Source organism: Sorex fumeus, unplaced genomic scaffold (assembly GCF_029834395.1).
Source record: "Sorex fumeus unplaced genomic scaffold, SorFum_2.1 ptg000052l, whole genome shotgun sequence".
Taxonomy (NCBI): Eukaryota; Metazoa; Chordata; class Mammalia; order Eulipotyphla; family Soricidae; genus Sorex; species Sorex fumeus.
In genome coordinates this window covers 1,381,417-1,406,788 of record NW_026606109.1, presented here as the reverse complement: position 1 = coordinate 1,406,788, position 25,372 = coordinate 1,381,417, and the positions used below count along the sequence as shown (strand labels likewise).

At 65.7% G+C, this 25,372-nt stretch overlaps 2 protein-coding genes and 1 long non-coding RNA gene across 4 annotated transcripts in view; all 3 read right to left on the bottom strand.

Moving 5' to 3' along the window:
* Positions 1 to 105: 105 nt before the first annotated feature.
* On the bottom strand, positions 106 to 3,183 carry LOC130033277 (uncharacterized). Its single transcript, XR_008793957.1, has 3 exons — positions 2,896 to 3,183; positions 2,664 to 2,723; positions 106 to 986 (listed from the first exon to the last, which is right to left on the bottom strand). It is a non-coding gene; the product is annotated as an uncharacterized LOC130033277 (long non-coding RNA).
* Positions 3,184 to 6,875: 3,692 nt separating this feature from the next.
* Positions 6,876 to 7,487, bottom strand: MPC1 (mitochondrial pyruvate carrier 1). The gene is made up of 2 exons (XM_056124901.1): positions 7,349 to 7,487; positions 6,876 to 7,012 (listed from the first exon to the last, which is right to left on the bottom strand). The coding sequence occupies exons 1-2, from the start codon at positions 7,389 to 7,391 to the stop codon at positions 6,876 to 6,878; spliced, it is 180 nt and encodes a 59-aa protein (XP_055980876.1). The 5' UTR covers positions 7,392 to 7,487.
* Positions 7,488 to 16,973: 9,486 nt separating this feature from the next.
* The window catches only part of RPS6KA2 (ribosomal protein S6 kinase A2), a 28,306-nt gene continuing 19,907 nt past the window's right edge, over positions 16,974 to 25,372 (bottom strand). For both annotated transcript variants that reach the window (XM_056124890.1, XM_056124891.1), the window contains exons 13-21: positions 25,061 to 25,191; positions 24,837 to 24,962; positions 22,521 to 22,610; positions 21,265 to 21,423; positions 20,547 to 20,708; positions 20,255 to 20,331; positions 19,027 to 19,144; positions 17,916 to 18,053; positions 16,974 to 17,106 (exon numbers count right to left, since the gene is read on the bottom strand). In XM_056124890.1, coding sequence (XP_055980865.1) covers positions 16,981 to 17,106; positions 17,916 to 18,053; positions 19,027 to 19,144; positions 20,255 to 20,331; positions 20,547 to 20,708; positions 21,265 to 21,423; positions 22,521 to 22,610; positions 24,837 to 24,962; positions 25,061 to 25,191 — 1,127 coding nt within the window. In that variant the 3' untranslated portion in view covers positions 16,974 to 16,980. The remainder of the gene's footprint in view (positions 17,107 to 17,915; positions 18,054 to 19,026; positions 19,145 to 20,254; positions 20,332 to 20,546; positions 20,709 to 21,264; positions 21,424 to 22,520; positions 22,611 to 24,836; positions 24,963 to 25,060; positions 25,192 to 25,372) is intronic.

Here is a 25,372-nt window from a genome sequence, read left to right as displayed (position 1 = left end):
GGGCTCACGGGGTCCGAGTGCAGCCCGCCGGCGCGTGCTGGGACGTGGTGTCCGGAGCCACGCCGGGGCCCGCTGACCCCGCTGACCCGCACCCGTCCCGGACCCGCTGACCCCCGCTCCGACACGCTGACCCCCGGCCCGCTGACCCCCGCTCCGTTCCGCTGACCCCGCTCGGACCCGCTGACCCCGCTCGGACCCGCTGACCCCGCTCGGACCCTCGCCGCGGCTTAGACCCGTTGACCCCGCCCCGGCCTGCTCGAGGCCCCGAGCCCCCTGCAGTGCCCGACGCCGCAGGGCTGGCTCCTGGCCCCTGGCTGCGGCCCAGCGGTCACTCCTGTGGGGCTGGAGACGGCACGTGGTCCAGCGGCCACACCGGGTGGACGGGTGCAGCCGGCACCTTCCCCTGCCCCGCTGCTCCGGCCGGCCAGCCACGCCTCGTCCGACGGGCGTTCCCCGCGCTTAACCAGGGCCCCGGCCGACCCAGAAACTAACGCTGACCCTGCTTTGGCCCTTCCTCGGCCAGCCTCGGCGGGAGGCTCGGCCCTTCCTCACGTTTGCCCCCTGGCTCTGCCCTGCCTGGCCTGGGCCCTGGCATCCCCTGGCCGCCGCGAGGTCTGGGGCGCCACCTGCACGTCTGACCCACTGTGTCCAGGTGGGGACCCCGGCCAGGGCTGAGTAAGAATCGTGTGTTTGCGTGCAGGGGCCCTAGATCAGTCCCTGGCACCGCGCGGTCCGAGCACCCCGGGGGTCCCCGAGGACCACCCAGTGATGCCCCAGAACCTCCTGCTCAGCAGCGTGTGTAGCTGTGGGCCCACTACTCACGGGTTCTGCGTTTGCTAATCCGCCACTCTTGCCCGGGTGTGGTTCCGGCCGCACCTGGGGCACAGCGGGCCGTTGACCTGGATGCATTAGACTCCCCTTCCTCACTCCGCGCCCATCTGAGATTTTGTTCAGATGGCCGGGTTTCTTTCACTCCAAATCTCTGTCTAGAAAAAGACACGGGTTTGCACATTCATTTTGGTGGGTTGTGATGTTTGGAATGCCAGCCTCAGGCCAAGCAGAATGACCGCAGAATGATTGCCCTGCGCAGCCTGTACGTAACCCTAGGGGAGGAGAGAACCGCTGGTGCCTCTGCAGACTGTTAACCACCGGCACGCACGAGGTGCGCCCACGGTGGTGGTCGGCTCCTGCCTGGTCACCGATGCAGGTGCAGCCCCAGAACGTCAGGGAACAGGCTGAGCGTCCGGCCTGACACCCAGAGGCCAAGGAGGGTCTGCAGAGTGAGGCCTCGTCCCCACGCGTGCAGCTGTGTCTGCAGACCCGTCTCGCCTGGTGCATGGGGCTTGGAGGATCGTCACAAAGCCAGGGCAGCCGAGCGGGTGTGGGCCTAGCCAGCCTGACCCAGCAGACGGACACGCTGCAGCTGGGACGCCTCCAGCCGCCTCCCTCTCAAACGTGGGACGGCTGGTGCATCTGCCTGCAGCCCCCTCATTGCACACAGGATGAGCCCCTGAACTCAGGTCCCACGCCCCAGTGCTCCAACATGTTCTCCTGCCACAATTTTCAATGTCCAGCCGAGTCTCGTGGCATGGGAGATGCCACTTAAATATTTTTATTTCTGTATGCATGAGTGAGCAATTAGGACTCGTTAAACGTTTATCGAAAAGTCTCTCCAGCAGATTGGGAGACATTCTGGGGGCATTCTCTGCCTTTCTAGTGGATTAAGAGCTGGCTGGGAGCTGGCACACGGCCAAATGGGTCCGCTGGCCGCACCTCATTCTCCAGTCACCTTGTGTCTGCGGAACCTGCTGGAAGGGCTTTTGTGTTCTGCCCTCAAGAGGCCACTCTCATACACACGTGCAGAGGGCAGGTCTCCCTCACACACGTGCAGAGGGCGTGTCTCCATTCCATACACACATGTGCACAGGGTGGGTCTCTGCATGCACACGCGTGTGCAAGTGCAGCTTATGCTCCTGGATGCACCTACCAGGTGAGCCACTCCCACCGCGGCTGCAGGCCTGCAGGCCACCAGGTGGCAGTGTCGGGCCGGCAAACGGCCCCTCCTGGCTCTGCGGCGCGCCTGACCGGGCCCCTGCTCCCTGCCAGGCCTGGAAGCCCCAAGGCGGCCCCCAGCTTAGACCGGGAAAAGCCGTTACTCGCACAGAGCTCTAGACATCCAGGGTAACCTATAGCCAAGTGCGAAGTCAAGATGTTTGGCTTCTAAACTGACAGTGAATTTGTTTCTCTGGTTTTGAATTATGGGGGCCACAGCGGGCAGTGCTCAGTGGGGCAGTCTGTGCCATGGTGGACTGGGGGTCCCCACCCGACCCTGCTCTGCTGTGTGAGCCGCTGCCCCAGGTCTGATGGACGGACCCCCCTTTCCTCCGTCCCACGCTCAGCCCAGCAGGGACCACCCACCCTCCTCTCCTTCCGTGGGCTTGGGGGCCCCAAGGCAGAGGGAGGCGCATCCACTTCCGGCCTGTGTTCTGACGGGAATGGGCAGAGCTGGTCTTGTCCCAAGTCCTCCGCTTCCAAAGGGGCCAGAGGGTGGGCTCACCCAGATAGCCCCCGCCCTCTGCCTGCTCCCCCTCGGACCCCAGTCCGGCTCCGCCTGGCACCCCCAACCCATCCTCATCTTTCCAGCTCTGCGGGCAGGCACTCACCACCAGGGTCTGGAGGGTGTCGACGCGAAAGGGACGTTTCCCCAGCTGGTGGTTCTGAGGCTGCAGGTGAGATTTGCAGAGGAAGTCAGACGGCTCGAGTTAGCGTTTACTGTATACACGTGAGCACATTCCGATATATCTCACACACACACGCATGCCACCATGTACATGTGCACACGTGGGCCTAACCTGTGTATACAATATCAGCAATACGTGTAGGGCTATCCATTACCTTGGCGGAGTAAGAACTATTCTCACACACAGAGGTCCGGCAGCCGCCACTCAGCACCTCAGGGACGCAGGGCAGGAGCCTCCATCTGCTGGGCTGGCCATCATCAGGGTCCAAGAAGGCCGAGGGGCCCGGGGCAGGAGGCCGCTGCCCCATCCCTGGCAGGTGTGCGTTGGCAGCAATCTCAAAGCCCCTTGTCGTCACAGCCAGAAACTCTGCTGCAGCACCATCGCTGTGTCCGAGGGGGAGAACAGCCAGAGGCTCAGATAACCTGTGGCCCAGATCGGCACTCAGCACCCAAGGGACCTGCAGGGCACACACCTGCACTCCAGGACATGTAAGGACACCTCTGCCCGCCCTGTCCCACCCCGCGGCCCAGCCAACTGCACGCGCCCTGCAGGAAGGTCATTTCCCAACCAGCCCGGCTGGGCCGCTGTCCCAGGCCCGGTGAGACACGCCCTCCGGGTGCTCGGGCACCGCGTGCCCTTCTCCAGCTCTTGGCTTCGTGGTTTGCACTCTGCTCTTCCTTCCGGGGGCTGGGGGCCTGGGCCCGAGTCCCGGGAGGACCTGTCCCACACAGAAGCAGCTGTGCTGTCCCCGGGCTCGGCGACCGAGGGAGACACGTGAGAGTCTTCTGTGCAAAACTGAGAACCCTCCCGGGCAGTCCAATATCAGGTTTCCTTGCACTGCCTCTTTTGTGCTTGTCTGTTGCTTGGTTTTGTTTGGGGGCCACACCCAGCAGTGCTGAGGTAGGACCCCTGGCTCTGCTCCAGGGATCACTCCTGGGGGGCCGGGAGGACCCCAGGAGCGCTGGGGATCGAATCCAGTCGGCTGCGTACAGGGCAAGCGCCTTGCAGAGTCCTGTCGCTGCAGCCCATGCACTGAGCCAGGGCCACGCCTCCACCTTCTCTGCACTGAGGCTCGAGTCCTCTGCGCAGCTGGGCCCGGGGGAGCGCAGAGCTGGGAGCTGCCGAGGACGCATGTCACCCCCGAGAACTCCCAGGAGAATCCCCCAGATCCCGCTAGAACGGGACGCAGCCCGCCGGACAGAGCCCCTCCCTCCTGAGTGCGGGCAGCTGGACGCAGAGATGGTGCGAAGGGGACAGGTGTCCACCCCCCACTTCATGGTCCCGGGCACCACCAGGACCAACCCTTGAGTGAGGCTGTGAAGGCCCCAAACCCAAAATAAATAAAAATGACAACTTTCAAAAACTCTGATAGAAATCCTGACTCTTCCGGGCCTGGGAAATGGGGCAGCAGGGGACACTGGCCTGGGTGCAGTGACCCCCGCGGGGGCTGTAGGGGTCCCTGGAGCTGCAGGTCCAGCAGGAGGACCCCATGCTCGGCCCCTGGCACTCCACCCTCCCAAGGGCTGGCTAAGAATCTCCAGGGGGGCCTCAGACAGCCGGAGCACTGCGGGACCCCTCCCCGGCTGAGCCCTCTGGCTTGACTGAGATGCCATGGGCGTGACTGTGGCTGGGGCCGGGGCCAGCTCTGCTGTGTGTGGCGTGGAGCCGCTGCCCCAGGACAGGGCCCTGGGCGAGGGGGAGGGTGCGAGTGTGCCCACCCTGCTGCCCCGCGTGGTCCCGTGCAGAGGCCCCGGCCACTCTTGGGCTTGGGTCACATTCATGGCCCGCGGTCACGTTCACGGCCCACGCGCCAGGGCCCGGGGCTCGTCCAGCCACTCTGCTGACCGGTGGAGGGGCTCGTGGTGCAGCGTGCTGACCCACGGTCCTATTTCTGCTGGGGGTGTCCAGGCCTCCAGGCTGGTGCCAGGGACCAAACTGGGCAGGCCAGGCCTGCGCCGTGACCCCGTACCACCTCCCCTGCCCGAAGCGGCCGATGCTGCGTGGCTAAGTGGCCTGATGTGGTGCTCACGGCTGAAACTCCCGGCCCCGCCCTGAGAGTGAGAGGGTCCCTGCATGGGAGGGTCCATGCTTAGGCGGCCCTGTGGCTGGGGATTCGCGCTCAGGCACCAGGAGGCTCTGCCAGGAGCACTGGCCAAGGGAAGCGGGGCAGGCAGCGCCTACAGGGGTTCCGTGGCGTGACAACGCACCCCGGGTCCTGGCTGAGCCGGGGCCTCTCTGAGCTGGGTCGGAAGCGCCCGGCTGCAGGCGTGCACGAGGCTCAGCTGCAGGGGCAAGTCCCAATGACCCTGTTGTCTGTCCTTGTGGAGCACAGGGGGGAGGCGGGGCCCCAGCTGACCGTCCATGGGGGGCCGGATAAGGGCTGACACTCGTGCTAATCCTCTCTCCCGTGGCCACTCCGACAGCCCCCAAGCCAAACCCCAGCACCCGAGTGACCCAGGCCAGACTCGGCAAACCTGCCTGGCCAAGCGGCGGCAGGCTGACCTCTGACCGGGGCCTCCCTGGGCATTGTCCAGCAGCGGCTGGCTGACACCGGGGCTGCCCCGAGCCCTGGGAGCAGCAGCTGAGTAGGACCCGGAGGCTGCGTGGGTAGGGCGCTGGCCAGCCGGCACCAGCCTCTGCTGCCAGACAGCCTCCGGGGTCCCGCGACCACACCTGGATCCTGGCAGCTTTAAGCCCCGTGTGTCGGCCAACGGGGAGTGCGCCTGTGCCAGTCTGATGGGGGCCGCGAGGGCTGCGGTGCCGCGTGGGTGCCAGGTTCCTCTCGGAAGGGTTAGTCACCGCTCATTAGCATCTCATTAGCATCTCATTAGCATCTCCTCCTGACACGAGCACTGTGTCCTTGGCTCTGGCATGTCACATGCGACGGTGAGAGCACGCCATGCGGTGGCTGCTACCACGGCGGGCACCTCCCAGCAGGGATGGGGAGGCAGCGGCCCCATCTGGGGTGTCACGCCGGGGGCTGGTCAGCCTTCCTTCCCCGGCCACGCTGGACAGCGAGGACCACGGTAGGAACAGGCAGGGTCCCACTCACCGGCAGGGACAGGCATGGGTCACCCTGGGGGCCCAGTGCCACTGGGGAAGACCAGCAGGGCCGGGCCAGGCTCAAGGACTGAAACGGCTGGGCCTGGGGTCTCCGTCCAGGACCCCATCACAGCAGACAGGGGCCGAGGGCAGGCAGGTGCGTGGCCAGCAGCAGCTCGCGGACCCGAGTCGGGACCAACTGGGGTCACTGCACAGCGTGTGCAGCTCCTCACCCTGGGCCGCCCCATGGGGCCGGGGGCCGGGAGGCCAGCTCCACACTCCCCCGAAGACCCACCTCCAGCACGGTGCCCGCTGCCTCTCCCAGTGGTGAGGGACGGACGTGCTGAGGGGCCGGGCAAAGTTCAGGGAAAGTCCAGAAGGTTCAGCAGACACAACAAACACTCGCCACGCTCGCATGACAAATATCGCAACGATTTATTTATTGCCTTGAGGTCAGCACTTCGGCACATGCGCTGCAGGAAAACGGCCTCTCCAGACAGGAAAGAGACGCGTGTGGGCCCGCGGCCGGCGGTCTGAGGGGCTAACACTCACACACTCTGTTCTGTGTCTCGGGAGAGACCCTGACAGGCCACACACATCACTGCAGAGAAAAACCAAAACCGGAGTCAGGGAGTCGCGGGCATCACGGGAGCCCCTAGAAGAGAAGTGGAACGCTGCATCTGGTGAGGCTGCGGGGGGGGGGGGGGGGCTCCCTGCGGTCTCTATAAAAATAGTCTGTTAGCAAAACTAGCAGCCCGCAGCCGGGCGGCTCCTGAGGACGGCGGCGACGGGGGTCCCGCGGGCCGGCCGTCCCTGCCGGGGCTGGCGCTGCATCCTCACCCTATGTCGTCTTCTTAGCGAACCTGGAGAGCGACAGAGAAAGGCGATGAGAAGCTGGGGCCCGCGCACCCCCACCCCCGGAGCGGGAGCCCTGCCCTGCAGCGTTTGGGCCCCTCAGCTGGTCTGCGAGCCGAGCCGGCTCCCAACGGCTGATGTGCAGACACAGACACCCCCGCCCTGCCACAGCTCTCGGCGCTGAGGTCAGATCCCGCCCCGAGTGCTCGGAGCGAAGAGCGGGCAGCCGGGACGTGCTTACTCGTATTTGATCAGCCGGGTCCCCTGGGCCAGCTGTGCGACCTCGTTCGTGGCGTGGCAGGCCAGGAGCAGCCAGTTCCGGGGCTGGACCTTGTAGGCGAATCTCATGAAGGCCAGGGAGTAGCAGCAGAGGGCTGCAAGAGAAACGCGACCCGCTCGGGACCCGCCACGGCCAGGCCTGTCCGGCTCAGGGCCTCGGCAGCGATGGCTCCGGCTGCCGGGAAAATGGGCACCCACGCGGGAGAGCCGCAGGAGTCGGAGCCGGCAGAGAAAGGCGGGCCACGGCCGGTGGGTTCCGTCCCCTCTCCCCAGTGTCTGGGCGAGCGGCCTCCAGAGGCCCAGACCTGAGACTCTCGCAGCCCCGGACGGGGCCCCCTGCTCCCGCAGCGCCCACATCTGGCCCTCCTCATGCTGCTGAGGGGCCAACGCGAGCCCGCGGGCCCCGGGACCACACCACACCGCGTCCTTACCAAATGTCATCCGCCCGCTGATGATCTCCGGGGACTTTTTCATGTCATTGATGGCGGCAATGGGAAGACCCCAGTTGGCGACCGGGCCCCAAAAGTGCTGTGAAGAAGGGCGGAGGGAGAGAAGGAGGAAAGTGAGCGCCTGGCCCCAGAGGCGGGCCGGGTGGGGAGGCCCCGGGTCTGCCGGGGGAGGCCCCTGGGCATCGGCACTGAGTCAGCAGGTGTCAGGCAGCCACCTGGTACTTTTCCAGAGTCCACCCCGTGAAGTAACCTGTTTGCCGTGTTCAGAGGATCTGGGAGTGAAATGAGCCAATTACACAATTCACTCCCTCCGGCAACAACTAACGCCTCCACGGAAGACTCTGTGCTGTGACCTTGACACCGGAAGGTGTTCCCAACCATTCCCAAGACACCCAGCTGCCTACACTGGGACTTTCATCTGAGAAAGGACCTTAATAAGGGAAAAAACGGCCGAGGGACTCTACGACCAGGCCCCCAGGTGCCAGGAAACTTAAGACTGAAAGACAGGTGTGAACTAGTGGCAATGACTTTGAACAACTGGGTCAAGGGTTTTTCATGCTAAGCCAGCACCGGCCCTCTGTGGCCAAGCGTCCCTGTAAGAGGAATAAAGGCGCCACCCGAGGGGGCCCAGACAGAAGCCGGGCCACGTCTCTAGGTCGCTGATGTGCAGCTCCCAGGAAAGCACCCACGGCGGCCAACACAAAAGGGCCCCTCACACACCCGGAGGGAAGAAACTAACAGGGGCCGGTCACTGACGTCCCACGACTGCCATGAGACGGGGAACAGGAGCGGAGTCATGGCTGGCCGGTGCTCGGGGACTTGTGTCAGGGAATGCCGTGTGGGTGCGGCGCTCGCAGGTTTGTGGCGGCTCTGGGCGTCTGGACCCCTGTTGCATTCTGAGCGGGACAGCGGCTCGTGTCCAGGGCCTGGGTCACTCTCCCTCTCTGGGTCCCCTCCCTGGAGCTGCTCTGCCGGGCTCTCCCGAGGGTGGGCAGCCCAGAGCGCCCCTGAAACAAGGCTGGTCTGGAGTGCGGGGCCACAGGCGCTGCCCGGTACCGTGGGGGAACCACAGCCCCCCGGGCTACACGTCCCAGGCTCCTCAGAAGGCGAGAGGTGAGGGCTAAGAGAGCCCAGGGGAGGGACCATCAGGAGGGACAGGAGACACCAGACACCCGCCTGGCACCTGCCAGCACGAGCGAGGGGACGGGAACCAGCTTCTTACCGTGCTGCTCGCGAGGCATCCCCAGGGTCAGGCAGGCAGGCATGGAAGGAAGAAGGAGAAAATGAGACGCTTTCAGAGATCTTGGGGCGACATGTGTCTGCCCGCCCCTGCCCCGCCGGGGTCCAGGTGCCACAGCACAGCCCTCAGCTGCCCGGCCACCGGGAAGGTTCTGCCGGGTTCTCGGCATGACTCTGACCACATGACGGTCACTCAGGAACATGTGCGATCCCCAGAGCAGAAATGCCGCTAGGACGGAGGCCAGACAGCACCACACACGTGACGAGGACACTCGAGAGCCACGGTCACAAAAGCAAAGTCACCCACAGCGACACAAGCTACAGACGGCCGCCGGGTTCAGTTTACTGACTCCAGCACACCCCAACACTTCCGCCTGCTCCGTACCCTACACGTGCACCCTGCGGAGGATGGGGGGAGGGGCACGCAAGACACTGCATTTACCGCAGGAACCCACAACCCGAGGAGAAAATATCACAAAAACTCTTCTACCACTTCTCTTTAAAACTGCCTGATGACTGCCACATACAAACTATAATTTGGGGCCAATAGCATGAAACTGCAGGTTGACTTCAGGTTGACCTTGCTACCCGTGATGTATTCAATATGCCAAACACAGTAACAATTGTCACAATGGAGACATTACTGGGCCGGCTGGAGCAAATTGATGAACAACAGGAGGACAGTGACAGTGACAGCATGAAACTACATCAAAACACCCTTGATTGCTCCCTTTTTTTTTAAACGCTGCCTTTGTTTAATTTCAGTACGAGCCCTGCCCACTGTACTAACTAACTCTCCAGCCCTAAAGTTTATCTTGAGGTCATAAACTTATTAAGGGCTTCCCTGGTTGAGAGCTACGCTGGCTGCTCAGCTGGGAACTGGCGACAGCAGACACAGTGGGGTCCTGAGGGGCTGGTCCCTGGGGACCGTATGGGGTGCCGGAATCGAACCCAGATCAGCTGGTAAAGCAGCCCTCCCGGCTGCAGCACTGCCCCAGCCCCCCTTCCTTGTCCCGCCACGGCTGACGGGAACTGCCGACGTGAACAGGTGCACCCAGAGGCGTTCACAGCCCGCTGGAGACCCCGGGCCTGGCTCCCCCCAGGACACCCCGCGAGGTGGGCATCTAGTAAACACGGTCCCAGGTCCAACCCAAAGCATTCCTCTCCATCCTCATCTTTCTCGCACCAAAGTCCGGGAGAGAAAATGGGAGGAGAAAAAGCAAAAATAATTTTTTACTTCATCAAGAAAGAATGTGAAAAAAGGGATCTCGATTCAAAGCTCTTACCAGGTCGGAAGAATCCGATCAGAAGAGATGGAAGGTCCCAGGGCCAGTCCGAGAACCCAGGGGCTCAGTGACTGCTTGGTAGCAATCGAAGATAAATCAAAGGGCCCACAGGGCAGGACGGGCCGTGCCTAGCACGCAGGGGACGGACGGGGCTGTGACCCGCAGGTCCCCACATGGCCCCCAGCACACTGGTGTGGCCCCCAAACCAAAACACAGGCTCGGGCTGGAGCGACAGCACAGCGGGGGGGCGTCTGCCCTGCACGCGGCCGACCCGGGTTCGATCCCCGCATCCCATAGGGTCCCCGAGCGCCGCCAGGAGCGATGCCCGAGTGCAGAGCCAGGAGGGACCCCCGAGCCCCGCCGGCTGTGACCCCCAAAGGCCAGGTCTGGGCGCCCGAGGCGGGGGGCACTCCCGGGGCTGGCCCGGGGCGCCCGCAGCCCGCAGCCCCCGCCCCGCTCGCCCGCCGAGGCTGCCCCGGCCCAGCCTGACCTTCGCCGGGTCCCGCCCGCCCGCCCGCGGCCAGAGCAGGGGCCAGTGTCCGGCAGGCGGGCGAGGTGACGGCACAGACGCCGGGGCGCGGGGCTGACCGGGGGGGCCCGGGACGCGGGCGGGGGGCGGCCCAGGCCCCCAGCGCGCCAGGTGCGACCCCCGCGCGGGGACCCGCCGGCGGGAGGTCACGGGGCGCGGGCACGACCCGGACGCTGCGGGGCCTTGCGGGGCCACCGCGGGCACCCGGGACGCGCCGCCCACCGGGACCCCCGCCCCGCGCCCCCGGCCCGGCCCGCACCTGAGCAGGTAGTCCCGGAAGTCCTTGCTGCGCAGGTACTCGACGGCCTTCCGCGCCACCGCGCCCGCCATGGCCGCGCCGGACTCCGCGCCCGCCGCCGTCCCCGCCGCAGACGCCCCGCGCCGCCGCCCGCCCGCCCGCCGGGCCCCTCGCGACAGCGCGGCCCCGCCTGACGGCCGCCCGCCCGCGCCCAATGGGAGGCCGCGGGGCGCGGGCCGGCGGCGCGGATTGGCTCGCGCGGGCCGCACACCTCCGCCCCGCCCCCCGGGGCGCGCCGCCCGCCCCGCCCGCGGCCGTAAAGCGCGCGGCGCGCGGCGGCGATTGGCTGCCGGCTGCTAGGCGACCGCCGCGGGGCGGGGCGGGGCCGAGCGGGGGCGGGGCGGCGCCCGCGGGGGGGCGGGGCCCGGGCGCGCCCCAAGGGCACCTTGGGCGGCGGGCGCTCCTGAGCGGGGGTCCGAGCGGGCCCGTCCCCTCGGCCCGGGCGGCGCGGTGCGGGCCCCCCAGTGCCCCGGGCCCGGCCGGGCGTGCGGCTGCACGGAGCGGGGACTGTGGCCCGGGGCTGGGGGCGGCCTTGGGGTGGGCTTAGGGCGGCCCTAGGGGGGCGACCGCCCCGGGAGCCTGCCCGGTTTGCGGACCGAAGGGGCTTTGTTAACCCGCGGGGGCCTCCGAGCCACCCGCAGCCCCGAGCCCGCGCTCCTGCAAGACCCCCGCCTGCAAGGCTGTTCCCAGACGGTTTTGGCACCAGCCCCACCCCCACCCCCGTGACCTCCACCGAGGTCCCTGTTTTTTCTCTCTCTGTCTCTCCTGCTTGCTTGCTTGCTTGCTTGCTCTCTTTCTCTCTTTTTCTTCCTTCCTTCCTTTTCCGTTTTTGGGCCACGCCTGGCAGTGCTCAGGAATCACTCCTGGCAGCACTTGGGGGACCCTCCCGGGTGCTGGGGTTGGGACCCGGGTGGGTTGCCCACGTGCAGGGCAGGTGCCCTCCGCACTGTGCCAACGCGGGGCCCCAGGGGAAGTCTTTGCGCCCGCATAGGCGGTTGGCAGCCCCACGCGGCTCTCCTCCAGCCAGGCAAGCCAGCGTGATTTTGTACCAAGCCAGGCGCTCCAGGTGAGCTTTGAACACCTAAACCCCTTCCTTTGCTTGGCAGCTGAACAATGTCAGCTACTTTGTCGAAGGTCAGGTTCTTCTCGGGCTGTTCTCGGGGTGTCCTGTCGCTGCGTTCCTGTGTCCTTGGAGTGTCGCATCCTGTTCCTCAGCGGGTTTTCCAGCCGCCTGATTTCTCTGCTGACTCAGAGCACACAGAGCTTTGCCCCGCAGAAGCCCTCTGGCCCCAGCAGCCCAGAACCCGTTTTGGGGTGCCCCTGGCATCCTGCGTCACTGCTTGAGGCCCGGAGGGAGGACAGACAAGGGCATGGGCAGGCACCTATCCGCTGCAGGTGACGGAGGCGTGGACACACGGTGCCCGCAGTGTATGTCTGTCAGCCGGCCTTGCCAGGGACACAGTGGGGCCGCTGGTGGGGACGGGTTGGGCAAGGACAAGCCCCAGCGGGTAGCACCCAGAGCGCGCGCTGGCCAGCAGTGACAACGAGCCCCTGTGCCCCTACACCCGGCCCCACGGTACCCTCTTCCCCCGATTGAGTACAGAGCCAGGGGCCAAGCTGCAGAGTGTGGCCCCCAAACAAACAAAAACACCCCAAAACACTTTCTTGATTTCGTGTCAAATGTTGCAACCCACGCAGGATCTCGGGCTGTGGACATCCCCCGCCTGGCTCTCAGCCTGCGTCTGCAGCCCACCCAGTGCGTTCAGTGACTCGGGGCTCCGGGCCGCCAAGCTGCCCCTTCCGGCTGGAGGCCTCTGTCGGATTCCACTGGGCCCACAGTTGTAAGAAACAGGTTCACACACACGTTTCCCTGATGACACCGAAAAGTTTTCCAAAATGGGCTGAATCCCAGACTGGAAATCATTTTCCTTTAGCACTTTGCATTCTCATAAAAAAAAAAAACTGTCCTTGGGGAAAAATCACTTTTCAGAGAATAATTTACTCTGAAGCAAAAGCATTTCCGCTTCTGCATTGCATCAGCGCAGGTGAAGTAAACTCGCCCACTTTTGCCGACTCTGCACTCAAAGGTCAGGCGGCCGACGCAGGACCCAGGGACCCGGGGGCAGCTGGACAGCTCGTTTCCAAGAACTGTGGGTCAGTGCCCCTGGCTCGAGCCTGGGAAGCACAGGCCTGCACTGTCTGCCAGCCGGGCCGGGGGAAAGGAGAGGTCGCACTGGGCGTGCTGGCTCGTGTGGGTCGGAGAGCCACGAGCTTCACACTTGTGTGTCAGACGCACGCCTGCGGGGCACTGCCCCGACTGACTTCAGTCACCATCACTGTCCAGGCTCGTGGGGTGGGGCGCACGTCCCGGGAGTGACCAGCCCGCGGGACAGCAGCCTGGGCCTCTCCCCACACCACAGCCCCTCCTCGCATCCCCCCTGGGTGGTCAGGGGGACTGGGCCTTTCTCCCGACTCCTCCGTGCTCCAAGCCCTGAAACAGTGGATTCCTGCTCCCAGGACACGACGGTGGGCCAGACGCGACTCCCTTGCTCTGTGCTCTCCGGGCTCACTCCTACCGACCAGGCCGGTGGGAAGGCGCCAAGGGAACGGGCAGCGGCTCCTGTTCAGTCCGGCTCTTCCCCTGCTTGCTGGGGGTCAGGTGGAGCCTCTGGGGAAAGGGGGTCCTCCCTCAGGCTGGACACCAGAGAAGGGGGCGGCAACTGGGAGGGAGAGTCCCGTGTGTGCGAGTATGTGTCAGTGTGTGCCAGTGCATTAGTGTGTGCAAGTGTGTTAGTGTGTGCCAATGTTTGTGTGCTTGTGAATATGTATCCATGTGTGCATGTGTTGTTTTGTGCATGTTAGTGTGTGCACGTGTGTTAGTGTGTGCAAGTGTGATAGTGTGTGCATGTGTTAGTGTGTGCAAGTCTCTTAGTGCATGAAGGTATGTTTGTGTGTGCATATGTATTGACATCTTATCAAAGCATCTTTTTATGATATCTCATTATCTCATTCCTACTCTGGACAAACTTGCAGGCTATCGAATGTAGCCTGCCCACAGGGCAGAGTCTGGCAAACTCCCCGTGGCGCACCAAATATGCCAAATACCAGTAACAATGATGGGTCTCATTCTCCTAAAAAGCCTTGAATATAATCTCAGGGCTAGGATGAAAGAGACGTTACTGGGGCCTGCTCGAAGAAATCGACGATTAACAGGATGATGAATGTGTTAGTGTGTGCATGTGCGTTCGTGTGTATGGTGGGGACAGGAAATCCCACATTACTTCCTTCTGGGCCGCAGGCTCCGGTTGTGAGAAGCGGCCACGTAGGAGCAGCCTCATCTGGGGGCTGCTTCAGCCAACGCTGCCCCCCACCGCCCCCACAGCGACGAGTCAGCTGTGGACTGTGCCACTGAAGCCCTGCGGGTGGATGGTGGAGGGGGGAGGTGTGTGGACTCACTGCGCCTGATGTCACCACGGGGCTCAGACCAGCAGATGTGGGTCTCCCATGCTGTGGACGGGGTGTCTGGGGTCCCGGGAGCCACTAGTGTTTCCCGTTGGTCAGTGAAGGGGCTTCTGGGGCTGGCAGGGGCCCCCGATTCCCACCCGGACACTTGTCTCTTCCTCTCCCGCTCCGAGTCGCTGCTGTTCTGGGGGCAGGTCCTGGCCCTGCCAGGGGGTGGGGCGGGCGCAGAGCCCTCAGGCTGGCCCCGTTTAACTCGGGGCTCTGGGTTCCACCAGTGGGGCCAGGGGGTCACGGCTCTCAGTGACCAGAGCCCCCAGACACAACCTGGTTGAGAACGGGGTCGATGCATGCAGGTCTCACGGCACAGCACAAGGGACCCCCAAAGGCTACTGTGCGTGGAAGCGGCTGGGGTCCTGTGGCAGTGGGGGTCTGGGTCGGGGGTCAGGGCACTCACCGGCAGGCTGATCGCAGAGGGGCTTAGGGTCCCCATGCTACCCCCCGGCCTTTCAGTAACATGGAGCCTCTCCAGCTCGGGCCCTGGGGACAGACGGGCTGCAACCTCGAGGCGCCCCCAAGCTCCTCCACGCCCAGCCCGGCTCGGCCCTACCTCCACCCGGACTCGGCCCTGGACTCCTTTCAGCATGAAGGATCTGGAGCAAGTGATGCTGCGGCTCACGGCCATCAGGCTGGCAGTGAGGGGCACGGGCCGAGGGCCTGAGCCACCCCGCCTGAGCCACCAAGGCGCGGCAGTGGCTGCCGGGCAGCAGGAGGCCACGCGGCTGCGGCTGCTCCTGCCAGATGCCCCCGTGCTCGGGTTCGTGCTGGACGACGGGCCCTGAGGCCAGGCCAGGCCAGTCAGGGCTGCCCTGTCCACGCAGGACCCCGCTGTGTACTGCCCCCTGCCAGTGCTCCCAGCGTCCCGCACTCCTGGGCTTTGCGTGGGTCCACACACACGGCAGCCTCATGTGCACACACGCATATGCATTCCACACGCATAGTCAGTACATGTTCACACACAGAACATCCATGTACAAGTACCCATGCACAGACCACATATACACACGTTCGTGCACCACTCACATACCCACAAGCACACCACACATACGTGTACACAGACATGCAAGACCACACACACGTGCACACCACATACTGCATACTTTCATGCATGCCGTTATGTGCACACAGACACCACACATACAGAGCACACGCATGTTCACACACGTGCTCACACGCCGTAATCCCACAGGCACACGAGAACACGAGAATGCACGCACGACACTCTGGTGTCTGACGATGGATGTGCGTCCCCGGCAGCAGGGGGGCCCTGGTATAGCAGAGGGGGGTCCCGGGGTGCTCTGCAGACCCTCCTTGTAAGGAATATAAGCCCCCGAGTCTGCTGCTAAGCTAGGAGAGGTCACGCTTCAGAAAACCCATGTTTATTCAAAAAAATCTAGTCAAAGTCGGAAAGCATAATAAATATCTGTACAGAGGCTGCATACGTCAGACAAACCGGAAAAGCATGACGGGCGGCGCGGGGCGTGGGCGGGGCCAGCCTGGGGGTGCGAGGGGGGTCCGGCTGCTCCGGCCACGCAGGTCCTTCTGTCCCCTGGGCAGCGGCCCGAGGGGGCCAAGGGCAAGTCGGCCACGTGGGCAGCGGGGGCAGGTGCGCCCAGGGGCAAATGGCACGTGGCCTGGGAAACACGTCTCGTCAGCCGTACTCGCCGGGGCGGGTGTGGACGGGCCCCAGAAGGCTGGACCCAGCGCGTGCGGCTGGCCAGGCAGGGGCCCTCCCTTCCTCACGGTCCCACGCTGGCCAGCAACTCCCTACAATGGGCGCCCAGGGTGGACGCTCAGGGAGCCAGGGCTGAGGGTGGGCACCGGGTGCTGTCCCGGGACCTTCTGCACGGACAGAGCACGAGACCCCAGAGCTGGGCCGCCCCAGGGGGTCTGCGGGACGGTCAGTGGAGGTAGCTCAGACATCCAGGGGAGCCGGCTCAGGGCCAGCCGAGCCGGGCGGGCCCACGTCAGAGCGTGGCCAGGTCACAGCTGCCGGGAGCCCGGGTTCCGTGGAGGAGTGGAGGCTCTGCTCGGCTCAGGGCCTGCAGCCAGGACCCCCGCAGGGGCTGGAAGGGGCCTGAGGGTGGCACAGCTGGGCCCGGGTCCTGGAACAGGCTCCCGAGGGTGGCAGAGCCAGGCACCAGCTCCTGGAACAGGCCCCTCTGCACACCTGAAGCCTCACGGCCGCTGCCGGCCAGCTCAGCTTCCGGAAACACATTTTCTGTTATAAAAATGCCAGAAAGACCCCTGGGGGCGCTGAGGGAGGGGGCCGGAGGTGCCCTTCCTGCCATGGGAAGAACCTTCCAGAACTATTAAAGCTCAGAAAGCCGCGGGGGGTTAAGGTCTGAAAGCAAAGAGCCTGCGCTAAGGGTTCTTTGAGAATGTGGCACTTTGGGGTGTGAGCCGGGGGCGGACACGGAGCAGGGACCCCGGGAGCACCCGGCCACACTGGGGGCACAGTCGCGAGCACGCGGGGGAGTCGGGACACGCCTGCCCTGGCGTCCGTGCTCACACCGGGCGCCACGGCAGACGGACACGCAGCACACGGCCCCGGGCGGCTTCCGGCAGCAGCACGCCCACCTGGGCTCTTTGGATCGGCTCGGCGGAGACCCCGCTCCCCAGGACACTGGCCGGGGTGGGCACTCGGCAGGCTGCCCCGAGACAGTCCCGGGTGTGGCTGGAGCGAGCGAGGAGGCGGCGAGGTGGCGTGGGGGCGCGTCCCGGGCCGCGCACGCGTGGGCAGCTACAGGCGGGTGGACGTGAGCGTCTTCATGCCGCGGCGCCGGGCCAGGCTGGACGCATGCACGGGCTGCAGCCGCGGTGCCTGGGGGCTTCTGCTCAGGGCCAGGTAGGTGGCGGCCATGGCGCCCTGCAGACCAGGCAAGGGAGACCCCAGCCTCAGTTTCCCCACGGGGCACCAGTGGAGACCAAAAGGTCAGCAGAGGGTTCCCGGGAGGGGGGGTGGGAACAGGCACGTGGCCACCTGCTCAGTGGCCACCCGCCCTGGCCTGTGGGCCACGGCAGATGCCTGCTGGCCCAGAAGCCCAGTTCTTTTTTTTTGTTTGCTTGTTTTTTTTGTTTTTTTTTTGCTTTTTGGGTCACACCTGGCGATGCACAGGGGTTACTTCTGGCTCTGCACTCAGGAGTTACTCCTGGCGGTGCTCAGGGGACCATATGGGATGCTGGGAATCGAACTCAGGTCGGCCATATGCAAGGCAAACGCCTTACCCGCTGTGCTGTCTCTCCAGCCCCAGAAGCCCAGTTCTTAGCTCAGGCGGTACGGCTGGGCCGGGGCAGGGCCCCAGGACTGTGGGTGAGGCTGCAGGGTGCGTGTGTGTGTGTGTGTGTGTGTGAGAGAGAGAGAGAGAGAGGGGCTGCGGTGTGTGTGTGTGTGTGTGTGTGTGTGTAAAATAGAGAGAGTGCAGGGCTGCGGTGTGTGTGTGTGTGTGTCTGTGCAGGGCTGTGGGAGAGGGCGGCAGGGCTGTGGGAGGGATGGGGTGGGGAAGCAGGGCAGGACGTAGGAGGTGGAGTCAAGACTTGGGGCTACAAGGGGGGGCTGGGAGTCTGGGGGTCCTGGGGGGCACGAGGGGAAGGGCCCGCCGAGATGGGGGAGTTCTGGTGTGAGGTCGGGACTGCAGTGGATCCCGCCCCCCCATCCCGCGTCCCCCGGCACCCCACCTTGACCAGGTGCACGTCGTGCCGGCTGAGCTGGCTCTGGGGCAGCTGCTCCGCGTCCACCACCCAGGGGTGCTGCAGGACCTGCAGGGCCGTCAGACGCTGCTGCGGGTCCACGTGGAGCATCTTGGACACGACGTCCTAGAGGGAGGAGGGAGGAGGGAGGAGGGAGGACTCACGCCGGGCCCCACCCGCCCCCCAGCTCGCCGAGCCTGGAGACCCCCTGGAATCCGACAGGAAAATCACCCCAAACGGCGCCAGACCAGAGCCCCACGCCCCATCCCGGCCGGGTCGCCTGTGTCCCGTGTGCATCCACACACATGCACGCACACACACCCACGCCCACGTGCATCCACGGGCACGCCCGTGAATCAGCCCTGCGCTGGGAGTGGGCGTGGCGTCTGTGCGGAGACCCCGTCACCCGCTGGCCTGGGCCCTGGGAAGGGAACAGCGTGTGCGGGACCCGCCTCCCCACTGCGCCCCAGGGTCAAGAGACAGCCACAGCGAGAGGCGGCCACCTTCCCAAGGGACACAGGCACACAGCCAACCCACGGTGAGAGACTGGCACGGGCACCGGGCACAGGGACACTCATCTCAGCGGAGAGGAAAGTGGGAGTGTCACGGCGGCAACTCGAGGGGCCGTGCCCAGCACGGTGCGTCAGGGGTCCAAGGCAGGTGCAGCAGAGCAAGGAAGGGCCTCGCCAGGGCAGGGCACACAGCGGAGAGCAGAGGGTCCACGGGGCAGGCAGCGGGATGGGCCAGGAGTGCTGGACACGGAGGGGCAACCCGGCCCCGTGACTGTCCACACAGCCTGCCACCAGTGGGCGTGGCACCAGCTTCACGTGGCCAATCCACGGAGCCACGGGGCTCAGTGCTGGGTTTAAGGGCTGGGACTGCCCGCGAGATGAAGGGCTGGGTGGGCACGTGGGGAGACAGCACTCATGGGGTCCCCCGGGCAGGGCGATCAGGCCGCCCGACGGCGCCCAGGCCAGAGCCCCCCGAGCTGGACCCTGCGCTTCTTCTAATTCTCGCAAAGTGTCACTCGGCAGCCGAGAGGCTCCGGCCCGCCCGAGGCCCCGGGCCCGCGTGGCACTGGGCCCTGCCGGAGACTCACCTTGGCTGCGTCTGATATGGAGTCCCAGTTGCCCCCCGACAGCGCATACTTCCCATTGCTGACCCGCGCCAAGATCTCCTCAGCCGTGTCATCGGGGCCGTTGGCGAAAGGTGTGACCCTGGGGGGAGAGGTGGCTGGTCGCAGCCCGCTCCCCTGCCCCCACAGACCAGGGAAGGGCCCAGCACTCCTCCTCCTCCTCCTCCTCCTCCTCCTCCTCTTCCTCCTCCTCGGGGGCTGCACACAGGGGCCGGGGCAGCGGGCTCCCCCCTGCGCCACAACCTTTTCCTACGGCTCAGTCTACGGTGCCGTGAGCCCAGCTGCCTGTCTTCCTGGCCACGCGTGTGTCCAGGGGACTGTACTACTGGTGTCAAGATCCTGGGGACAGGGCGAGGCCAAAGAGCTGGCCCGAGTCTGCGATCAACTGTCCACTCCTGGTTCTCCAACCAATCGGATTTTTTGGGGGGTGGGGAGTTTGGTTTTAGTCTGGATGTGCTCAGGACACACTCCTGGGCTCTGTGCTCTGGGCTGACTCCCGGCTCTGTGCTCAGGACTCACTCCCAGCTCTGTGCTCAGGGCTCATTCCCGGCTCTGTGCTCAGGGCTCACTCCCGGCTCTGTGCTCGGGGCTCACTGCACGCAGCTGCTGGGATCAAACCCAGGTCGGCTGCATGCAAGGCAAGTGTCCCCCAAATCCAAATCCCCCAAATCTTTAGCCCCAAATCCAGTCTCTGAGTCTCTGGCGTCAGTGGGTCGAGCGCCCTCTAGGTGAGCAGAGACTCCAGCAGGCCAGGCCGCGTTAGGAGCCCACGGGCGCAGGCCTCTGAGCGCTCACAATACCGGGACAGCTGTGACGCCCAGCCCCCAGGAGGACAGCGTGGGGCCCTGTGTGGTGTCCAGCCCCCAGGAGGACAGTGTGGGGTCGCTGCCCTCACTCTGGGCCCAGGTGCCCTGTCCTTGCAGTCTACTCTGCGAGGGAGCAAGTGGACAGTGCTAGTGAGGCCTCTTCTCTCTCCCAGGCTCCTGGGGTCCCTCCCAGTGTGGCAGAGGCCTCTTCTCCCTGGGAAGTCAGGGCTAGGCCCAGGGAGCAGGATGCAGCCAGGCCGTCTCCAGTGACCCCCGGGCCCCGGCAATGAGCCTGTCTGTGCGGCCCTGCCACCCCGGGCAAGTGCGTGGCCTGTGTGCTCGCGCAGGCGTGTGTGCGTGCGCGCGTGAGCGTGTCCTGGCCTCACCCCGCCAGCATGGTGTAGAGCAGGATCCCCAGGCTCCAGATGTCACAGGCCGCGTCGTAGCCTTGCCGCTTGAGGACCTGCGAGGGCCGGACAGGTCGGGGCTGGAGTTCCGGGGCTCTGGGGCCGCCCACGCGCCAGACTGGGCCGGCTCGGCAGCACCTGTGGGCGCGTCCAGCCGCGCCGAAGCAGGGCAGGCGGCCACGGCCCCCGCCACGCCCACAGCCCCTGGCGACGGCCAGCACAGGCCACGGCCGGCCGGTGGACCGGCCCTCCCCGTCCACGCGGGGCTCACCTCGGGGGCCACGAAGTTGGCCGTGTAGCAGGGCGTCATGAGCAGCCCGTTCTCCGCCCGCAGCTGCTTGGCGAACCCGAAGTCGCAGATGCGGATGGACTCGGGGTTCCCGGACTCGTCCATGTAGAGGATGTTGCTGGGCTTCAGGTCCCGATGGACCACCTGGACGGGGGTGGCGGTGAGCAAGGGCGGGGCGGGGCCACACCGAGTGGGGCGGGGCCACAGCGACTGGGGGCGGGGTCAGAACAGTGAGGGGCGGGGCCTGGGCGGAGCCACAGCGAGTGGGGCGGGGCCTGGGCAGGGCCACAGCAACTGGGGCGGGGCCTGAGCGAGCAGGGGCGGGGCCACCGCGAGGGAGGCGGGGCCTGGGCGGAGCCAGTGCAAGCAGGGGCGGGGTCACCGCGAGGGAGGCGGGGCCTGGGCGGGGCCAGAGCAAGCAGGGGCGGGGCCACCGCGAGGGAGGCGGGGCCTGGGCGGAGCCAGTGCAAGCAGGGGCGGGGCCACCGCGAGGGAGGCGGGGCCTGGGCGGGGCCAGTGCAAGCAGGGGCGGGGCCACAGCGAGGTGGGGTGCTGGGGGTCCAACAGCAAGCAGGAGGGGCCTCAGAGCGGCCCAGCTGGCGGGGCAAGGCCGCGGGCGGGGCGGGGCCGCTCCCCAGGCCCGCCTCTGGGGGTCCCGAGCGCTGCCCCCGCTGCAGGTGCGGCCTGGTCCGCAGCTCACCCCCTGCGAGTGCAGGTAGTGGATGGTGCGCGCGATGGTGCAGAGCACGGCGCTGGCCTCGCGCTCCGAGAAGCAGCGCTGCCGCAGGATGCGGTCCAGCAGCTCGCCGCCGCGCATCAGCTCGGTCACCAGGTACACCCGCTGCCCGTCGTCGTAGACCTGGGGGCACGGGCCGGGAGGGTCGGCAGGGCCTCCCACGGGCCGCGAGTGCGCCCACCGCCCCCACGGCGGCCCCGCCGGAGACCCCCGGAGGCCAGCAGGGCGCCTGACGTCCCCGCCTAGCTCTGGGATGTCACCCCCCGGCCGCTGGCCGAGGGGGCGCAGGCCAAACCATGGGTCGAGGACAGGGAACTCCCGCCTGCCCGGGCCCCGCACACGGGACGTGCCCAGCTCCCACTGCCACCCAGCCGTGTGCCCGGACTTCCTAAGTGTGATGACGCAGCCTGGGGTCCCTGGGGGGTGTCTGGGGCACTTGGCTGGGCGCTTAGGGCTCCCTCCTGGGAGCACTCGGCCCTACACAGTGTCAGGGTTCAAGCTGGGGTCAACAACATGCATTAACCCTTAAGTGAGCCCTGTTCCATCTCCCGGCCGTGGACATTGGCCGCAGTCTGGGATCCCCGACACCACGTGGCCCGAAACTCCCAGGGCGGTTTTCTGCTTTGCAGTCACGTCTGCCGCAGTGCTCAGAGATCTCTCCTGGCTCCGTGCTCAGAGACCCCTCCTGGTGGTGCTCAGGGACCACATTGGGCTCCGGGGATCGAACCTGGGCTGGCTGTGTGCCAGGCAGCAGCCTACCTGCTGCGCTGTCTCTCCAGACCTGTTTTTTGGAGTGGATCTGAGCTCGGGAGTGAGGGCTGAGGCGGCAGGACTTGCTCCCAAGCTCTGCCAGGGCTCCCCGTGCTGGGGCATCCTGCGGTCTGGGGCGGGGCTGTCCCTGCCCCCAACTGGCCCCATGCCCACTGGCTGCTGACCTCTGGTCCCGTGTGGCTGCTCTGGTCACCCTCCCCTCTGGGAAAGGCCCCCGACCTGCCCAGCGCAGCCACTGGGTCTTGCCCACCCATGCCTCCCCGTCCTCTGCGGGCACACAGATGCCCCCGGCAAGGGCGTCCAGCCCCACGTCTGGGCAGGTGCGAGGCCGGGGAGGAGAGGTGGGGGAGGGGGCGTGTGCTAACAGAGGTGGGGGCGGGGGGCTCAGGGCATAGAGCTGCTCCCACCACAGTCCCAACAAGGGGCCTGGGGGCTGCGGGTCCACTTACGTCTTTGAGGGTGATGATGTTGGGGTGCTGGCCGTACCTCAGCAGGATCTCGATCTCTTCCGAGGGGTCTCTCTTGCTCTTGTCGATGATCTGGAACAGAGGCTCCCGTGGGGCCTCCTGACGCGACCCCTCCCCCGGGCTTACAGACGCCCGCAAGGGCACAGCCAGCCCTGCAGCCCCGGGGAAGACGCACTCAGAAGGGGGCATCACCCACTGTCCACATCACACTGGCCACAGGACGTCCACCCGTCCACTGTCCAGTCACTGTGTCCACTCACTGTCCACAGTCACACTATCTTACCACACTGTCCATGGGGTGTTCACCCACTGTCCACGGTCACTGTCCACCCACTGTCCACTGGGTGTCCACCCACTGTCCATGGGGTGTCCACCCACTGTCCAGTCACTGTCCATGGGGTCCACCCACTGTTCAGTCACTGTCTATGGGGTGTCCACCCACTGTCCACTGTCCATGGGGTGTCCACCCACTGTCCAGTCACTGTCCATGGGGTCCACCCACTGTTCAGTCACTGTCTATGGGGTGTCCACCCACTGTCCACTGTCCATGGGGTGTCCACCCACTGCCCACTTTCCATGGGGTATTCACCCACTGTCCAGTCACTGTCCATGGGGTGTCCACCCACTGTCCACAATCACTGTCCACAGGGTGTCCAGTCACTGTCCATGGGGTGTCCACCTACTGTCCAGTTACTGTCCATGGGGTGTTCACCCACTGTCCAGAGTCACTGTCCATGGGGTGTCCACCCACTGTCCACAGTCACTCTCCATGGGGTCCACCCACTGTCCAGTCACTCCATGGAGTGTTCACTCACTGTCCATGATCATTGTCCATGGGGTATCCATCCGCTGTCCACGGTCACTGTTCTTGGGGTGTTCACCCGCTGTCCACAGTCACTGTCCATGGGGTGTCCACCCACTGTCCACTGGGTGTCCACTCACTGTCCACTGTCCATGGGGTATCCACCCACTGTCCATAGTCACTGTCCATGGGGTGTCACCCACTGTCCACAGCCACTGTCCATGGGGTCCACCCACCGTCCAGTCACTGTCCATGGGGTGTTCTCCCGCTGTCCACGGTCACTGTCCATGGGGTGTTCACCCGCTGTCCAGTCACTGTCCATGGGGTGTCCACCCACTGTCCATGAGGTCCACCCACCGTCCAGTCACTGTCCATGGGGTGTCCACCCACTGTCCACTGGGTCCACCCACCGTCCAGTCACTGTCCATGGGGTGTTCACCCGCTGTCCGGTCACTGTCCATGGGGTGTCCACCCACTGTCCACGGGGTCCACCCACTGTCCGGTCACTGTCCATGGGGTGTCCACCCACTGTCCACGGGGTCCACCCACCGTCCAGTCACTGTCCATGGGGTGTTCACCCGCTGTCCGGTCACTGTCCATGGGGTGTCCACCCACTGTCCACGGGTTCCACCCACCGTCCAGTCACTGTCCATGGGGTGTTCACCCGCTGTCCGCGGGGTCCACCCACCATCCAGTCACTGTCCATGGGGTGTTCACCCGCTGTCCATGGTCACTGTCCATGGGGTGTTCACCCGCTGTCCGGTCACTGTCCATGGGGTGTCCACCCACTGTCCACGGGGTCCACCCACCATCCAGTCACTGTCCATGGGGTGTTCACCCGCTGTCCATGGTCACTGTCCATGGGGTGTTCACCCGCTGTCCGGTCACTGTCCATGGGGTGTCCACCCACTGTCCACGGGGTCCACCCACCATCCAGTCACTGTCCATGGGGTGTTCACCCGCTGTCCGCAGTCACTGTCCATGGGGTGTTCACCCGCTGTCCGGTCACTGTCCATGGGGTGTCCACCCACTGTCCACGGGGTCCACCCACCATCCAGTCACTGTCCATGGGGTGTTCACCCGCTGTCCGCAGTCACTGTCCATGGGGTGTTCACCCGCTGTCCGGTCACTGTCCATGGGGTGTCCACCCACTGTCCACGGGGTCCACCCACCATCCAGTCACTGTCCATGGGGTGTTCACCCGCTGTCCGCAGTCACTGTCCATGGGGTGTCCACCCACTATCCACAGTCACATTGCCCTCAGAGTGCCCACCCGCTGTCCAGCCACTGCCCACTGGTGTCCAGTCACACTGTCCATGGCGCCCACCCGTGTCTGCGCGGCACGTGTGGGTGGGCGTTGGGGTGTCTTCAACTTTCTCCTCTTCTCCGGGGTTCGAGAATGCGGGCCCCTCCCGAGCCAGCGGCAGGGCTGCGCCCCCTGGCGGCCGGCAGCGTCTCCGCAGGGCCCCCTCCCCAGAGCCCGGCGCCCGCCTCACCTTCACCGCGTACTCGGCGTCGCTGGCCTTGTGCACGCAGCGCTTGCACACGGAGTAGGCGCCCACGCCAATGTCCTCGCCCACCTCGTAGCCGTCCGTGAAGAGGACGTTGTTCCCGTGCAGCTGCTGCGGGAGGCGGGAGAGCAAAGCGGGGCTGGTCCGCAGCGCGTGGACGCGTAGCTCCTGCCCCCGGAGCGCCGGCCGGGGGAGGGGCCCGGGGTTACCTGCACGATGGGGTGCACGGCCGCCCGGTGTGCGTCCTGCTGGGACAGGTCCTGGACCAGGCTCGAGGCCACGAAGCTGAACCCTCGGAACAGATGGTGTGCGTTGGCGCTGGGGGGCACGCCCGGGGAGTCTGGGGGGAAGAGGGAGCCTCCTCAGGAGCAGCCCGGCCACTGGACAGCAGGGGCGCGCGCACGGGAAGTGTCCCCTGAGAGGGCTGCGTGCACGTTACTGGATGCGCAGGGGAGGCATGTGTGCACACGCGTGAGGCGAGTGTGCAGCACGCGTGTGCAATGCGTGTGCAGTGTGCACAC

Excerpts from the sequence above, each read along its gene's own strand:
- MPC1 (XM_056124901.1), bottom strand. The coding sequence starts at position 7,391 with ATGAAAAAGTCCCCGGAGATCATCAGCGGGCGGATGACATTTG. Across the intron at positions 7,013-7,348 it reads CAGCGGGCGGATGACATTTG|CCCTCTGCTGCTACTCCCTG; the intron begins GTAAGGACGCGG and ends TTTCTCTTGCAG.